At 36.4% G+C, this 19,269-nt stretch overlaps 1 protein-coding gene across 1 annotated transcript; it reads left to right on the forward strand.

Moving 5' to 3' along the window:
- Nucleotides 1–295: 295 nt before the first annotated feature.
- selenoi (selenoprotein I) lies at nt 296–15,706 on the forward strand. The gene is made up of 10 exons (XM_039679672.2): nt 296–463; nt 2,802–2,870; nt 3,950–4,058; nt 5,452–5,526; nt 7,890–8,152; nt 9,693–9,801; nt 10,850–10,898; nt 11,053–11,233; nt 11,689–11,871; nt 13,168–15,706. The coding sequence occupies exons 1-10, from the start codon at nt 407–409 to the stop codon at nt 13,273–13,275; spliced, it is 1,203 nt and encodes a 400-aa protein (XP_039535606.2). The 5' UTR covers nt 296–406; the 3' UTR covers nt 13,276–15,706.
- Nucleotides 15,707–19,269: the final 3,563 nt, after the last annotated feature.

Genomic DNA, 19,269 nt, shown 5'->3' on the forward strand with positions numbered 1-19,269 from the left:
CAAAAAAAGTTCAAATTAAATATTTTTTTATGTGTAATACATAATAAATAACCAGTACCAGAATGTGATATGTAAGTATTATAAATAAAATTACGTAAAAATGTAACTGAATAGAAACAAAAAAGTTTCCAAATAATATTTATATTTAGTTTATATTTGTTTAATGCGTTTATATTTATTTATATGTTTATATTTAGAATTATAATGTAACTGTATAAATTGTGTCACTGTTAACAAGAAGGGCCACATCGGCTTTTATTTTGAAAAACACATTGGATTGTGGGCGGAGTTTCAGGCGTCACGCCACAGAGAGTCGAGCCACCGCTCACGCGCAGCACTGCGGATACCGTGAGCTCCGACACGGGTGGTGGATTTCGGTCAGTCTCAGAGCCGTTCAGCGGTCAACATGGCTCTCTACGACTATGTCACCCAAGAGCAACTCTCAGGTTTTGATCAATATAAGGTGAGGCCATTCATATCCATTTCCGCACAGTGTGTAGGTCTTTAGGGTGTCGGCTAGCTGTGCCGGGCTGTTAATGCTATCATGAAAGCATGAGGTCTGCCGGTGTGTGCTGCTCTCTAGAAAGGACAACTGCTGCTTATTGTCACCTTTAAAGAGAAACAGTACATTTCCCCTTGAATTTGTAAGAAGAATTGATACATGATTTAGTTATTAGTGTGTATACTTGAAATGTGAAGATTCAAAATGTATATATCAGTGGAATTAACCGGTTAATTCAGTGGCGTGGTACAGTGACTTGAAACCGCCAGTGAAAGTAACGTTAGATCTTCATTTCTAAACATTAGGCTACTGTGTACTTTTGCCAGCTGGGACACAGTGTCCAGTTTTTTTTTTTTTTAGTTGACCTACGTACTACTATGTTATGTTGGTTAGTTTGTAAACCGAGTTTAATTGTAAAGGGATGGGCTACGGTTTCCGCCTCCAACATGGATCTATGGTTTAGGACATTATTTGCATGTGAGTCACACATGTGCTTTCACTTTCAATGTTCATTTGTTAATTTAATGTTCATCTGTTAACTTGTGTTCATCATTATCATCTCCAGTGCATTAGCTTGCTTAATCTAGCCTCTTGGGTTGTGGTAGACCAATCATTCTTTTTATCTTCTCTCTTTTGTACCAGTACTCACAAATATTTATTGAGCAGCAAATCAGCATATTAGAATGATTTTTCTGAAGGATCATGTGACACTGTGAAAGACTGGAGGAATGATGCTGAAAATTCAGCTTTGCCATGACAGGAATAAACTGCATATAATATATATTATATATATATTCAAATATAAAATAGTTATTTTAAATGGTAATATATTTCTAAATATCACCGTTGTTGTTTACTGTATTTTTGATCAAATGCAGCCTTGGTGACCATAAGAGACTCTCTTCAAAATCATTAATAACAATGTTTTATACATCCCAGACTTTTGAACAGTAGTGTATTTTCTATAAGTGACCAGTTTTTAATATATATCTAATAGACCCCAACAATGCCATTATATACAGCTGTGTCCAACAAGAAACAACAGAAAATATGACTTGTTTGCTTATTTAATGTTTTGTTTGAAGCAGGATGCCTTTGAAAATTAACTGGGGCCAAAAACTGATCTCAGCAATAAAATAACTGCTCATATCTCAAACAACTACTAACAGTAATATTTTTGTTGAAATTTCCATAGTGTATATGTATTTATTGTGCGGTGATTATTTTTTATTGTGTTTAATACCTGCTATAAACAAGTATGAATCAGTTTGGCATATCAGTTATTGGACACTAAAAGATGAGCAGTGTTGGTTGCTAAACATTCATGATGGGTTTAGGCTTCTCTGAACAGGATAGTTTGGTTTAAAGGGCGTGGAGCTACTAGAAGGGTTTCCGAGTTTTCTGAGTGGTAATTTCCTTGTGAATGAAAGTAGCTTTGACACTCCTGGTGTAATGTTCTCTTGGTCTGATAAGTTGTATATATTAACTTTGTGCTGTTAGGTGTACAGGCTGCTGAGTTGGTATGTGCTGTTCTTGCTCTGGATGTTTGCACACACTTGAACATACAGTACATGACTGCTCCCTCTTGCGCAACTTTATTTTTTAACCCCTTAAGCGCTGTATTGACTCTGTACAGCTAATTAAATCTGTCAAAATAATATGCAATTTTTTAGAAAATGCAAGAGTTTATGGCTGACACTTGAAACGGCTTTGTAAATGGATAGTTATCAATTTTTGCTTTGATACATTTTGATTAAATATTGTGTACTGAACTGTGTTTATTACATAAGCGAAATGAACTGATGATAATAATAATAATAATATGCATTGCATTTTAGTATGTATTTTTTGGTTTTGGTACAAACCTTCCCAGATCCAGATGTTTTCGAGGCTTCAATGGCCACCCTCCCCTTACGCTCCAAGTATGACCTCATGCAGGGAACACATGCTGGGGGAGCAGTTGAAAAGTGATCTGCCTTCACCCCTGATTCCTGAACCATACCACACATTATAATGTGCTTTAGTGAGGAGTTTCATACTTGCTAGGTACATTCTAAATCGTATCGAGGTTAGAGTTTATTTTCCAGTCGTTCCAGTCACTTGGGCAGAAGCTGATTAAAGATTCAGGGATATAATGTAGTTACCATTTTTAATAATCTCATCTGAAGTCAGCAGAAACAGTGAGCCATATTAGCAGAAGCACTCTGTTGTTAGCACTTTTCAACATTCACGCTTCTTGACCTGAGTGTTAATGTGGTTTCTCACTCTACACATCTTGCCGTCTTTCCCTTCTTTACAGTACAGTGCAGTGGACTCCAACCCCCTCTCGATCTACGTCATGCACCCTTTCTGGAACTCAGTGGTAAAGGTGAGAATGCTCATGTCATGATTGTCATTTTGGATGTTACCCAGAATGCACAAGCGCATTCTGTCCCTCATATAATGATAATAATAAGCACTTCACCAGACAGATTCTTATTTATTTCTATTATTTAAATGTACTAGTTAAATAATAATTTATTATTTACACAAATAATGGATGCACTTTCTGTAAAGCTGCTTTGAAACAATATGTATTGTGAAAAGCACTAAACAAAGAAATTTGAATTGAATTGATTTAAAAGTCAAGACTGAAATTAGGGCAAGCATACACAAAGGTCCTTTCAAATTTGATTATACAAAAATATTTGAATATCAAATATTGAATATCTTTGAGCATCTCCTAACAAGGCCACATATTAAATTCTGGGTAGATTTAGATGGGAGCAACGGCAATCATAATCGATGTGTTGGATGCATGAGAAAATAGCAGGAATACTGATTTGAGCAACTTTGACAAGGGCCAGATTGTTATGGCAGGGCGACTGGGTCAGAGGATCTCTGAAACTGTAAGGCTTGTGGGTTGCTTCCGGTCAGCAGTGGTGAGAATTTATCTACAGTGGTCTGAGAATGGAGAAACCGCTGACGGTGGCTATCCTTTCGAACCGCCGACGGCTATCCAGTCTTTTCCAAACCAACAGAAGGTCTACTGTGGCACAAGTCACACAATTTTAATGATGGTTATGGAAGGAATGCGTGTCAACACACAGTGTATGGGAATACTACAGGACTCCTTCAGAGATCTTGTAGAGTGAGAGGACCAACAGCATATTAGGCAGGTTGTCATACTGTTTTGGCTCATCAGTGTATATTAAAATGAATATAAATGTATCGTAATTCAATTATATATTGTTAATAAATTGTTGGATTGTCAATCTTTATAAAAAATATTTTGAATCCATAAATCTATAGTGGTATTTCGCATCAAAGCATAACATTACGCTGTTTTGCTTTCATTGAATTGCATATATGCAACATTAATGAATGTTCCGTCTGCATCCGATTACCTGCGAGGAGGAGCAGACCATTTGCAACTTGCTAATTTCTCTTTCTCTCTCTGTGTCTCAGGTTTTGCCTACATGGATTGCCCCAAACCTCATCACCTTTACAGGGTTCATGTTCCTGGTACTAACCTTCACCTTGCTGTCTTTCTTCGACTTTAACTTTGATGCCTCAGGTGAGGTCAAAAAACTGTGTATGATTGTTATAGTTTTGATGCACTGGTGAGCAGTATTGTTGGTTAATGCCCTCTTCCTCAAAGCTTGGAGCCCTTAACATATTTTGTAATGATTACAATAATAACCTACTAAATTGGTGATGTACAATGATAAGAGAAAATATTTCCTCTGTCTTTGTGTTGTATAAGTATGTGTATTTTTTATATGACAAGGATCAAGGTCTCACTTCCAGCTCATCATTCTTATAATTATCAACTAGTCATCATACACAGCCACTTTTGTACACATTCCCAGATCACTCACTTTTGCATTACAGAGCTTAAACACACTGTACGTTCAGTGTTGTGGAGTGTATAATTAAAAGTAGGGATACTAGAAACTTTACGTTTTTTAGTAGTGTGACATTTGTGTAGTTTTTCCAGTAACAAATATATTTTTCCATTAAGGAGTAATAAAGTCATGGTGTATTTGGCTTGCAGTTTTACACCCGAGCAAATTGAAGCATAAATCAAATATGGTCTCTCAAAATGGTGTATCATTGAAAAGTTAAATTAATTATTCATAAATGAACCAAAATGAAAGTAGTTTTTTTATGGCAAAATGTTTAGTTAATTTGTAATTAATATATAAACGATTAAATAAATATGTATATATTAAATTAAATGCTCTAATGTATATTTTATATATGTAACATAAATTACAGCTAATTATTTAAAGGATTCATTTTTAGTGTAATATTTAGTTAAGATTGGGTAAAAAAAAAAAAGATTACTCAATTTAAATTGATTCTTAAATCCCAACATTTGATCTTTTTTTTTTTATTCTGTTCTCAGTTGATAAATAAACAGAACTTTGTATCAAGTCTCCCACACATTCAATCGCAATATTTGAATAAACCGATAATTCTTTATTGGTTTATTTAAAATAAGTAAAGGATTTAATGGGATTTAAGGAAATAAATAAAAAGAAATAAGAATGGTACAAATCTCACGTCGATTGTAGTTATGAATAAAACTATAAAAAAAATATATATATATATTTTCTTATTATTTGTATTTGTAATATGTCAAAAAAGGTTTTTGTCAAATCCATATTTAAATAAATGGCATATTGTTAATTAAAAAAGGTGAAAATTCATAAAAATGTTTGTTTTCATCACTGGATATTACTGTTGGTAACTGAACATTTTTATCGTTAAACAGCTATCAAATATTGAACTCAAGTTGAATCGAAATGTAATCGCAAGTTTGTGAATCGAAATCGAAAAGACAGTGTGAAAATTGTGCCAGCCCTAATAATAGTTTATAGTTTAAATTGTAAAACCGTTACTGTAGTTGAGTACCTACATACAAATGGGATTCATTATTTTGTGGGTGTTCTTGTGTGGCACAGGTAATGACCTTACACATGTGCCAAGTTGGGTCTGGGTAGCTGCTGGCTTGTTCAACTTCCTGGCCTATACCTTAGGTAAGTGTGTCTTTTTGTTTTTGTTTCAAAATTAATTAATTTGTTTTGAAGACACATTCTTGCTAATAGGGTTGTCAAAGTATTTTCTTTTAAAATGCACAATTGTCATTAACACAGGAAAAATTAAAATAAGAACATAATTGCTATTGCTATCATTCAACTATTAGGGTGCATTTGTACTAGGGCCTAATTCACAGGTCTGATATTTTGATATTCATATATCATATTTATCCTCCTACCTGCATTCATTTATAGACCTGCTGAGCTGTGTTTATCAAGCAATGAGAATACTTTTTGTGACTTTATTCAACTATTCATTCCCTTCGCTGTGGGCCTTGAGATTTCACATAGTGTAACTGCACAAAGCTTCTAGGTTATACCCTTTAATAACTCACTAAATGGCCAAAACAAAAACATTTAACCATTATACAGCCCCAAATCGCACATTTGCATATGAAAATGTAGAAAATTGTCTGAAACTTGCATTTTAGCACTTAATTTTTGTGTATGGCAGTGGTGTAGTCTATTTTTTTGTAGTGAGTATACTGTGATATACCAGCAGCACCCCCCCCCCACCACCACCCATTTGCGAAAAAATTTCATAACTTGTGTGATATTCCTTTAATGTTCTGTCTTAATATATGTGATTATTATTATTTTATAAATTACATTTTACTATGCAATTTCTTTCATTATTCCATCGAGTTACTTTATTTATCTCTATAAACTGTTGTATATTAAAGACATTTGAGCTTCTGTGTGTTTTAATAAACTATTATTAATATTATTAGGCCTACTTGAAGTACTCTGCTGTGCAATAGTAACATATTTCTTTTAAACTTTGACAGGTTGCATGAAGCAGGGGCGTCACTAGGTTTAGTTTAGGATCTAATGCTCACTATTAACCGGTTTCATTACATGCAAAAGGCAGGGTTTTATAATCACTGTTGTCCCAAATGTGAGGTAGGTTAGTTAGGGGAGTTCAGGGTTTCCCTGAGAACATTTTTATTTCTCTGATCTACATATGTGCATTTTAGGATGTTTTGAAGGCCAAAAAAATTAGATAACAGCTTTAAAACCAGTGGGCACTGGGCAGCTGATTATTTCTCTCTCCTCATCAGCATCACCCTCTTTTTCTCTTTGTTTTTATCTTGCCCTGTCTCTTCCCCTCCTAAAGATGAGCTGTGACTGATATAGGCTTTTCATTTTTTGTCTGTCAGTAAAGAAAGTAAACATGGGGTCAACTGATAAGTGGATTTTCCCTATGAATAATTTTTCTCGGACACGTTTATTCACTGAAAGCTAGTAAAGCTAGGTAATTAAGTTTATTAAATACATTCAAAACATATAGGCTACACATTCATTATTGATCTTATGACTAATACAGGGCCGTAGACAGGGCTTTATAATCAAAGAGGTCCTAAATTTGAGGTTGGTGCTTCAATTTTTTTGATTTCTCTGATGTGCATTTCAAGACGTTTAAAGAAAAAAATAATAAGAAATCGCTTTAAAACCATGTCAGTGGGCAGTAAATTCTCTCCCCCTCCGAAGGCTGAGCTTTTTTTAATGTAATAAAGGCTACAATTTTTATTATATTCTCAATATGTACACATTCGTTATTAGTCTTGTCGCTAAAATTATGAAAATGGCTTTGTTAATGTTTCTTGTCCCCTCGCAATGACAGTAAACTATTAAATTGCATGAGTCACGTTACAGGTCTATTTATTTCACTTCAAAATGGCGAAATTACACAAAACTATAGTTTGCCTGATTATTTTTTGTCATTTGTTTAACATTCATGACCTAAAAAATGTACAATATGAAGTGTTAAGTTTAGCCACTTACATCTTTTCTCGCACTTGCCTGTAAACTGAAGCGTCGAGTAGCTCTGCTGAAATTCGCGCTCAGCAGCGTCTTTGAAATAAAGCCCGCCTACTTTGATTTGATTTGTCATCTCAAATATTCTGACATTGACGAGCAGTGACAGACCAATGAGGCTCAGATGAACACGAACACACAAACACACCCTGCGTCCTCTGTTTTTGACGTGCTCGCGCGCTGAATCTAATAAGATTAGGGAACACGAAATTCGGTCGCCTTACGTTGTTACGAATCCTCACGCTTTTTAAAGTGGGCTGTGGGCATACGGAGATCTTTGACATTTCCTAGTGGGCATACGCAAATCCTTGACATTTTCTAGTGGGTATACGGCGTATACCTGCGTATCACGTAGACTACACCACTGGTGTATGGGTAGGGCTGTGAATATTCTTTTCAGATAATATTTGAAACATTATGCGGATGTGTTAGGAAGATTGTCAGATTTGTAATATAAATATATTTTGTTGTGTGTGTGCATGCAGATGGTGTGGACGGAAAACAGGCCCGCAGAACAAACTCCAGCACGCCGCTGGGTGAACTATTTGACCACGGCCTGGACAGCTGGGCATGTGTGTTCTTCGTCGCTACAGTGTACTCTGTCTTTGGACGGGGTGAGACGGGCGTCAGCGTGGTGACGCTGTATTATCTATTATGGGTTGTCCTGTTTTCCTTCATACTGTCTCACTGGGAGAAGTACAACACTGGAATTCTGTTCCTGCCCTGGGGCTACGACATCAGTCAAGTGGTAATTTAACATGACCTGTTGATAAGCTGAATGAAAAGAAAACATTTCAAAACAGGAGCCACTGTACTAATGAAATTATAAAGAGATGGATGGTTATTTTATTAGTTTATAAAACACTGCACAATCTGGCACCTCTATACATTTCAGACTGCCTGTTGAGATAATATGTCCCGAATCGTAGTTTAAGATCCTCTAGTGCTAACCTTCTGGCACATTATACAGTAAACTAGACAAGATTTGGTGGTACTTATTTTTGCCACTATGCTCCAAAAATGTAGAATTGTCTACCAAATGAAGTAAAAGAGGCTGTTAGCATTCATATTTGGGTCCTGTAATGTAACAAAGCTATGTGTAAGTCAGTTTTATGTTCTATTTCACCCTTCTAATTTAATTTATATTATTTTATATCGATATTGAGGTCAAACTATATTGCCAATTCACTTTATTTTACACACTAAACCTTTATAGTTGTTTTCGGATATTTTTATATTTACATTGTGTGATTGTAGTATTTGATTTCATGCATGTGAAGCACTTTGAGTAGCAGTCTATGTATGACAAGTGCTATACAAATAAATGTTTATTATTATTATTAGATTTTACAATACAATACTCTAGTCTTCAGTGTCGCATGATCCTTCAGAAATCATTCTTGTATGCTGATTTAGGGTTTTAGAAATATTTTTAACTATTATCAATATTGAAAACAGTTGTGCGGTTCTATTCTTCAATGAATAGAAAGTTCAAAAGAACAGTGTTTCTTTGAAATTAAATCTTTTGTAACATTATTTTTTATTATTATTATAAACTTTTGTACATAATGCATCCTTGTTGAATAAAAGTATTAATTTCTTTTTTAAAAAGGAAAAAAATGCATGGTAGTGCATTTTAAAAATGTTATAAAATTATTGCTGGTAAAATTTAGTTTATGAGCATGTCACACAGTCACACATTTGATTATTGGGATAGTTCACCCAAACGTTTAAATTAGCCCATCATTTACGCACACTGAAGCCATCCTAGGTGCATATGACATTCTTCTTTCAGACGAATACAATCAGAGTTATATTAAAAAAAGCCATCCTAGGTGTGCATCAAGGTCAAAGGTTACTCTTTTTGTCTAAATCGGTGCGTCTGCCGGAAACTAGTTATTTTATTCGATAAAGTTTTAAATATGGATATTTTTCTTACACGAATGCATCGCTTCACTTCAGAAGGCCCTCATTAACCCCCAGAGCCACGTGGAGCACTTTAATTATGAATAGATGCACTTTGATAGGCTTTCAAAGACATACAGACATTCACTGCCATAATGAAACTTGGAAGAGCCAGTACAACTCTGATTGTATTCGTCTCAAAGAAGAATGTCATATACACTTAGGATGGCTTTAGGGTGAGTAAATCATGGGCTAATTTTAATTTTTGGGTGAACTATCCCTTTTATACTTATATTCTAATATATTAATCCTTGAATGAAATAATTACCATAAAAAGGCACTGCCAGACAGGTTGTAATAATCCTTTTGTTTGTTCGTTTCAGACTATCTCCGTTGTATACTTTGTAACAGCGCTGGTTGGTGTGGAAGCATGGACCAACCCTGTTATTTGGAATATTCGTTACAGAGATTTCTTCACTTTTATGATTGTTGGTGAGTGGATTTTGCCCTTTCATTGGCTCCTTTTACAGTTAAATGTCATATGCTGTGTTTTCACTGGCTCTCAGACCAAACTAGCAAATAACAAATTAAGGGTGTGTTCACACTTGGCATGTTTGGTTCGATTAAAATGAACCCTGGTGCGATTGCTCTGTGCGGTTCATTTGACTAAGTGTGAACGCTGACATCCGAACCCTGATGTGCACCAAAGAAGCGCTGAAAAGATGGGTTTCTGTCTTTGGTCTCTCTGACCAAAGACGTGTAAACGAACCAAAAACAGGACATGATGTCACAAGATGCTACCCTAATAAGTTGGGAACGCTAAAGCATACCTGTTTTTTTCTCGCCATAGTCTCAAATGTTGTGGCAACAGAACCAGAGCAGATCTTCGTTTGTGTGTGTGACAGACAGATTCCTGTGGCTGTTTTGACTCCTTTACGTATTTTTTAAGCTCTTCACAAGTAATCAGCACCATCATATACTGTACGCACATACAGCGAGTGCATTTAACCCAACACACAGTAGAGCTGGGCGGTATGCGGATATATACCATCTTGACCACGGTATAAAGTGTCTAGAGAGTTTACTATATTGTTTATTTCGCTGTATGTAAATATATCTGCGTAGTACAGTACTAGTTAAAGTTAAATACACGTAAGAGTGATAAAGACTGGGACCTGCTTGATGTTGAGCTCAATAAAGTGTTAAAAAAGAAAATCCTCCCTCAGACAGCAAGCAATTGCAAATTCAGTTCCCTCTCGTCTTATTGCGCTTGACTGGTCAGATAGACGGACTGTCAGAATACGAAAGTATTCACTTGGTTATGTCTTAAAAAACAGTTGGGTGAAAAGCGGATGTGTGTCACTGTCAGTAAATTGGATCTGTCCATTGTCTTTAATGGACAGCAGCATAATAAACTGCTGTCTGTCTCATTAATGTTAATCAAACAACAAACAAGCAAAATAACCAAGAGGTCTAAACTATAATTGTGAACACACCCTAAAGGATGATTTCATATTTGTTTTGTTTTTTTGTTTTTCAGGTTGTTTATTTGTGGTAACATTGCCTATGAGTCTCTACAATGTCTTCAAGTAAGTTTCATTCCAGACCTCTTGCACCTCATTTAAAACATACAGTATTGCACTGCATAGAAAATGAGTCTTTGTGGCATATTTTTGTTCTGATAAATAATGTATGCTTTGGAACAGGGATATTTGTTCTCACTGTTTCTCTGTATATTTTAAGGGCATACCGGAAAAACACCCTGAAGCACAGTTCGGTGTATGAGGCCTTGTTGCCGTTTTTCTCTCCCGTCCTCTTGTTTGTGCTGTCTACGCTGTGGATCAGTCTTTCTCCCTCAGACATTTTGAAGCAGCAACCCAGAATCTTTTATCTTATGGTGGGAACAGCCTTCTCCAACATTACTGTGAGTGCCCAGAGTCCTCTAGCTGTCTGGTGACAAAAGTGACATGATGTGAATGCCAAATATAGTTACCCATACTCAGAATTTGTATTGAAGTTTACACTAGGGTTGTGAAGGACATTTTTCACTGGTTAATCGGCATGTGGTAATATCAGTATCACTGCGTATAATTCAAAAGCAAAAGTAAAATGTGCGTCTTTTTCTTTTTACTTTTACAAATTGGCGGTAATTCAAGAGTGGCAATTTCTTGAAAGTTGGGTACATTATTAACCCTTTGCAGGTTTTACATTTCGCTTTTAAAACCAAATCTTCCGCATTCGTCTGGTCATTCAGCTAGTGACTCTTGTCCAACACGATAAATGAAATCTGACATCCTGCCATGACAATGGATGCCTTTCAGTTCCAGTTGAAGCATTTAGTCAAATGTCTGCTCCCTTTTCTCTCCTTTTCTCTCTCAGTGCAAGCTCATTGTCTGCCAGATGAGCAATACTCGATGCAAGCCATTGAGTTTGTTGTTGTTGCCGATGACAGCAGTGGTGTTGCTAGTGATATCTGGGACTGTGCAGGATGGTGAAACGGCTGTCCTGTACATTTGGACTGCTGTAGTCCTCCTCACTCACATACACTATGGAGTATCAGTGGTGAGTACAGACACACTCACTGCTTCCTAGTTAGTCATGAAGAATCTTTTTCATATTGATATGTTTTTAATTATATTTAATAATCATTAGTTAATCATTGTTATTAGTATGTTTGATATTATAATTCTCAATAATCTTTTGCTGTAGAACTATATTTGATTTGACTAATTGTGATGGATGATTTAGGGAATTCTTTGTGTTACCTTATTTATACTCCTGTGAAACAGGAAGTCATGGATGGATAATTTCATGTTAATAGTCACCCTGGTGTGCTAAAAATTGTAAATATGAAGGGGAATACACCTCAGAGATATTTTACTCATGAGAATTTCTTGGGGTACCAATAATGGTGGCCAACGTGTTGTGTGTTCGTGTCGGGACGTTTTTTGAGCATCGGCTGACTTGTTTTTTTCCAGTTTATTCCGCACTGTTGGCTTTAGTCAGATAGCGTCAGGTTTTTTGGGCCGATTCTGCGTTTAGGATTGGCGTTGGGGCAGCAGTTTGAGAGAGAACTCTGATTGGCTGTTCAGTTTTGCACAGGAATAATAGCAAAACAGCAAGCAAAGAAGTTAAGAGAGTATAGAGTGTTCCTGAGCAAATATTTTAATAATAACATAAGCCGAGTGGAATAAAGAAAGTGATCAGCATGATTGATATTCAAAATGGTAAGCACACATCGCTTTGTTTACGGTTTGTGTATCTGCAGCCTGCAGTGTTGGTTTCCCTTTTTGAATGATGAATATAGACAAATATAGCTGCAGAAATAGACGGATATCTCGTTTACACGCAGGCACAGAACAGGCCGCCAATGTGAGGCGACAACGCAGTCAACTTTCATAAGTGCTAGTTCTTTGGCGTTGTTCCTACCTTTAATGTGATTTTTTTTTCCCCAACATTCATTAGTTTTACTTCAATGAAAAGCTCGATTTTTGAGAACTTATTGAAAGAAAGATCAAAATGATGCATAATGCAGATTCACAGACTTCTTTGATTATATTTACCAAAGGTGCCAATAATTCTGACCACGACAGTGTGTGCGGATATATATTTAGAATGAATGATTGTTATTTTTAGTTAGAATTATTATAAATATTAATTTGATTTATTAATATTAAGCTAATATTATAACTAATAAAACCATTAATAATAGTAATGCATATATGTGGTTATTATTATGAACACTTTAATATTTAATAAACTTCATTAAACATTATATAATAAATATAATGTTGTGAATATCCTTTTTTAGCTATTGTGTTTTTCTAATTATTGTCTTTTCTTTGTCTCCCTTTGCAGGTGAAGCAGCTGAGTGGTCATTTTAACATAATTGCTTTCTCACTGAAGAAGCCCAATTCGGACTGACAGGACGAGGAGAAAATCGGCCTGAAGGCTGCTGAGTTCTAAGCTATCTCAGCATGCTCTTCAGCTAGCCGACTCTCACCAATCACCAAGAAGACAGCTAACGCCAGGAAACCAAATTGTACTGACCAAACGCGCCGCCTTATTCGGAGGATGCTGCTCAATCGACAAGAGGGTGGAGCTTCACCACAGGGCCCACTGATCCCTGAGGCAGAGCTGCACCACGGGGCTCATCGAGCCCTCACACAGAGCTGCACCACGGGGCCCACTGTGCCCAGCGGTGGAGCTGCGCCATGGAACATATTGGGTTCAGACACACAATTACACAATGGCACTCAGAAATGCAGCTCTACAACAGGACCCACTGAGCCCAGGACCTACAGTGCCTCGACATGCAGCTGGGTAACAGAGCTCATTCCTCGCAGAAAGAACTGTATTGTGTTGCTCGCTCTGAGCGGAGACAGTTTGGTTGTGTGGTATCTGTGAAGCTGGGGATTTCGCTTGTTTCCTAAGGAAATGTGCTTTTCAGCTGAGATACTAGGAGCCTTGAATGGTTAATCTCACTTATACGCTCTCTGTCAGATGAGTCACACTCACTCCCAACACGCTCCATCACATGTTGCAAACCACATGATGATGGACACACACATAGGAAGTGATGAATGTCTTTAGCTTATTCGATTTGAAGATTTTATTAACATTTAATTTTGGCCTCAACTGCTCAATCGGGGGGTCGGAGGGTGTCATGAAAGGAAAAAGAGGCATTACTGAATTACGTTTCTATACTAGACAGTATAAGAAGACTGGGAAAACTAATTTTCTAATTAATTAATTTTTTCTAATTAATTTGTCTAATTTTCCGTTAATATGAAGCTTATTTATATGTAGGAGGGAACAGGGATGTTAATTGCTTAGCTAAAACTATGGTGCTTTTGCCGAATTGTAATAATGACATAAGAAAAAATTTAAACCACCTCAAAGATGACTTGTTTTGACTCCATGACAGTGAACACAAGCATCTAGTTTATTTATAATATTACACACAGCTCAAACCACCACCTCATCTGACCATTTGAACCTATACAACTACTCTATTTTTTTTTTGTCTCCTTTTTACATTGGTGATGGTGTGTCTGCATGCCGATTTTCACATTTTTCAGTTCTCTTTTTGTTTTGCTCCACTAGTAAGCTTTTATTGAGTTTATTTGTGCTTGAATGAAGAGTGCGCTTCAAACCCTGACCAGGAGAGGGTGCACTTGGAGTCAGCGAGTCAAACCTCGCTCCGTTCTTTAAACACGATAAAAGCACTAGTCTGTGCCACTGAGTTCAACATGTCTGTTATACCTGCAAACAACGGGTGTCATGGCCTGCGTCAAGCTCATTCCAGCATGTAGTCTTTTTATTTCTCTCATTTTCCTTTACTTTGTCTATTTACATATTTTGTTTGGTGGACTGAGGACTTGTATGATGGTTATAGGATTTTTTTTTTTTTTACTTTCACTGGGTGTCCGTGTCCAGAAGTGTGCATGAGCTGAATGTATTGTGTGTGTATGTATATGTGCATATATATGTATATATATATGTGTGTGTGTGTGTGTATTTGGGTGAGTGCCTGTTTGTATGTGCATATGTACTGTAAGTATATATCTGTGTATGTGGTTTACATACTCTCACTCTGGAAACCTCATGCCTCCATTATGTTCTGGTTCTATGAGATGAGAGCCGGAAACGGATCGATCGATGTTTAAACATGTATAGACTGTCCATGTTGTTATAACATTGTATTGTCTTTCATTTTTTTAACATCAATAATACAATGAGATACATATTTCTTATCATAAAGACACCTACCATTTCACATGAATCAAGAAATGACATGGATAACGTATATAATTGAATTTGTTATATCCAAAGTTAATTCTGTATTTACTGTAATGTCAATATCTAAATACTGTCCAATACAATTTTGCAAAATATTATTTGTTAAAGAACATTACGATGACACTCATTCTATGACACTCCTGCAGTATTTAGATCAGAAAGCTTTTTTTTTAGCCAGCAGATGGCGTTTTTTCTTTGCATGTGATAGATTTTGACATTCTTTGCATGGAGTCTGTTCCTCTGAGGATTAAATTTACTTTACAAATTGGCACATTTCAAGTTATTAGTGCACATACTGTTAGGCTACTATCAGAGTGGCTGCTTGATGCATTAATTTTGTTTGTTACTATTATCAATTTTAAACTGTAAGCATCCCTTTTAAACGTGATTGTTTTTAATACAGGTGGAAGGATAACTGCTGTATAACTGCATTTGTGTGATGCTTTCAAGAACAAGCAGTTGTATACCTCTTCTTTTTAATCTAAAGTGGGATAAAAAAAAAACTGAAACCTCTGCATATTGTAAAACAAAATCCAGCCATATTGTAACATTATCTTGTTGTGCTGCCCCATTAAATGTAAGTGTATCCACAGTATCATTTTGTCCTATTGCAGATTTTGACACCCCAGTCTCAGGGGAGGCAGTATTTCACTCAGTGCTCAAATAGTGCACCACCAATGTTTCCTGGAAGTAGCCCTTACAAAAAGTATTGTTGAATTGCTGTTTTAGTTGATAATTGGTGTTTAAACTAATTTTTCATTAGTTTAAACACACTTTTCCTTTTTGAATATAGAAAATTGTATCCAAGAGAGGGTGGTTTGTGAAATAGTTTTGAAAGAATATAGTTGGTATTATGCCATAATGTCAACATTAAATCTTGCGGGCTGACAGTGCCTGGTATTTTCTGTGAGATTTATTTAAGGCGAAGGTAAGTGTGAATTTATAAAATCATGTTTACCATAAAACAAAAGCAAAGTTTTTCAATGTCATTTTTTTCTGAACTGTAACAGTTAACGTTAGCCCACTGCATGCCCTGACAGCATCCTGTGTTTTTAGACATTTCAGATGAAGGTAGGCCTACGTGCAAATTCAAAACCTTTTTTAGATAGAGTATTTAACAAAACATAAGACTGGATATGGTTGAATTAAATTGACTATGTTTGAGTTGTTAACGTATTCTCCTTTGACAAATCAGCAGACACTTTTCAACTGTCCCCAGAAACGGAACTGAAGGAAGAACTGCAGCTGACTTCTTGAGACAAACAAGGCAGAAACGGTGTGTTTTTACAACTTACTTAAATGTATATCATAAGTGTTAAAGTGCGGTGTAAATTTTTACTCATTTTGTTTGTTTCAATGTTCTAGTAAGTGTAGAAATCTACCAGTTTTATTATGAATTTACTGTGTGGTATAAATGATTTGGCTCGATTGTTTTTTGGTCAGGTGGTAAATCCTGCCATTCTTCTGCAATACTGCTGCTCTTCAAAGATGTTTTTTTGTTTAAATAACATTCAGTTTCCCAAGTTATGTTGTATTTTATTTAGTTACTGAAATGGCAAGAATTAAAGCACTTTGACTTGCTTTGATTATTTCCATTCTTGTTGCTGTCCAACAAGCAAAATTGTTTTATATTGTTATATTTTTTATTAGTATATCACTCTAACCTGTGCTTAAACAATGATAACTGTACAATGCATTAAGAGAAAATGTGTCTTAATTATTATTATTTTTATTTTTAATCATAGGATCCTCTGATCTCAGCCCCAACCAATCATCTGAAAGACTGCGACGATGGGACCCTTTGAACCAACAGTTGCAGTTTCCCCAAGCCTAGGATGAGATCTCACTGATGTTTGCCTGAAGTATGACTATCACACATACAGTTGTGGTCAAATGTTTACATCACATTTCAGAATCTGAAAAACAATAAGAGGAGGGAGTTTTTGTTTAAGTACTGCCCTGATGAATCTATTTCACTTCATTTAATCAGAGGTTGCATGAATTAACCAACGTCAGTGTAATGTTCCTGGAGCGCGGTCCGTTTTGTGCGTGGCTGACCCGGTACCAGTGGGACCGCGCCGTCCTGCCCGGGAGTGCGCGCTCAATAATGCATGCAAGTCATTAGAAACCGGAGAGGGCCGGTGTATTGCTCTTATTTCCTGGGAAACGCTCAGGCCTCGGCCCTTGCCTCACGTTACACAGAAATCATCTTCGAACATAGGGGATGTTTGGCTGTTTTCCCGCCTCCTCTTGTAGCCTACTAATGGTTGAATTTTTTTTCATGCAGTTGTAAGTTGCTAAGTTTTATCTGGGTTACTATTAACACCGAGCGGTGTCACTTCTGCTTGACCCAGAAGCCCCGCCATTCATATTTTATTCAAACCGGGATTAACGTCGTTTACATCAGTGACGATGAACTTGAGGTTAATAAAAGGCTCAAAGACCGTGCGACCTTTTATCAGTTTCCCAAGCGCGTAGGGGTTTGAGGTTCTCGCGCTATTTAATCGTGGGACTTGTGCGGTGTTTTGTAAATAAAGTGTTTAAGATAGTTTGATATTTTAAATAGTCTGCAAATTACACGTTCATTGAGGCATTTCAGTCTACATTATATACTGACAGAATGAAAAAAAAAGATTTTTTGTGAACGTCCATTATGTGCAAGTGCATCGTTTTTCAATTTGACTAATGATTTATACATTATCTTTGGCGTTAGGCAAGTTTGGGCTTGTTTAATGCAAGATTGGGCTTGACGGGTGCCTGGTCACCTTGACGCAGTCCACTGAATAAATGAACATTCCTGTAACTCAAACAGTAGAGCATTGCTCTATTACGTGTTAAGCTTGTGAAATCAAGGATATACAATCACCATAGTGTATTCTGTCAAAAAGCAAATCTAAATGTAGACCCATCACATTCATTCCCATGGAACACAGGGTGAAGTGCCTCTTCATCAGTAGGTCGACGGGTATGGCTACAGTAAGATACCCCTGTAGCGTCTTTCCAATTAAGTCAGTCAGGTGGTACATATTTGTTATTTTCTTCTATGGTGCGTTTAATTAAAGCAGAGACGGATGGGATTGTCTTGGAGGTAATGGTAGCACCCTGGTAATGTCCAGACATTGTCATTGGTGTATTTGAGGTCAGGCCACTGGTTAGTGACGTATTGCTAGACATGTTCATATACTCTTGGACATGCAAGCCATGTCATTGCATTATATAGTAAAATATTGTGAGGAAATTGAGCTTAAACACTTTTCAAATTAATTTAATAAAAAGAAGGTTAGTATGTTTCATAATTTAAAACCAAAAGGCTTTAAAAATACTGACAATTTGTAGTTGTGAAGTGTTAGGATAACATTTGTTTTTGCAATTAAATTAAAAAAAAGTTTGATTATTTATTTTCAGGGAGTTTAGTTGTCTAGAAGTTGGGGAACTATGTGGTTGCAAGTCTGAGAAGAGGCGCAGACATTCCACACTCACTTCAGATCAATCTCTCTCCAGCACATATCTATACACGCACACACAAAAGCCAAGCCCCCTCAACACCATATCATGTACCAAAACAAAGTGTTCATAATTCATGAGCTCCTCACCAGTTGAAAAGAGGGAAAGATTCCTTTACATGTTCATTATTCAAAACCCTTCTGGCCATTGGGGAGCAGCCACAACACAGTTGGTCATTTAACAAACACGTTACAAAACTGGCACACCTCAAATAAACATTAGCCTAATTAGACGTTTACAATAAAGCAAGCAGTCCAGAATTGTGTATCCTGTCAGTTTATTTGTAACACAAGTTACAAGTAAAAAAAGATAAAATAAAGACATACCAAAATTACATTTCCAGATTACTGAACAATAGTTTTCTACTTCATTGAATTCTAGGCGTCCAGTTAAATACTTCAATTATTTTCCTCAATAAGCTGGCTTATGGATCCTCATCCTTTGGCACTGACTGGCATAGTTGAGTGATGCCATTGAGATGCATTCAGTCATAAAGCGAGAAACATGATAGGAGCTTAAAACCTACAATGGGCATCAGTCAAATCCCATCTAGACAATTAAGAGTAGTCAAAGTGTCCTGGGACTAAGGGATTAGGGTGGGCAATAGGGGAGGTAATGGGAAGAAGAGATGTTGACTGTTTTTTGAAGCAGATG

Source organism: Pimephales promelas, chromosome 20 (genome assembly GCF_988280905.1).
Source record: "Pimephales promelas chromosome 20, fPimPro1.hap1.1, whole genome shotgun sequence".
Taxonomy (NCBI): Eukaryota; Metazoa; Chordata; class Actinopteri; order Cypriniformes; family Leuciscidae; genus Pimephales; species Pimephales promelas.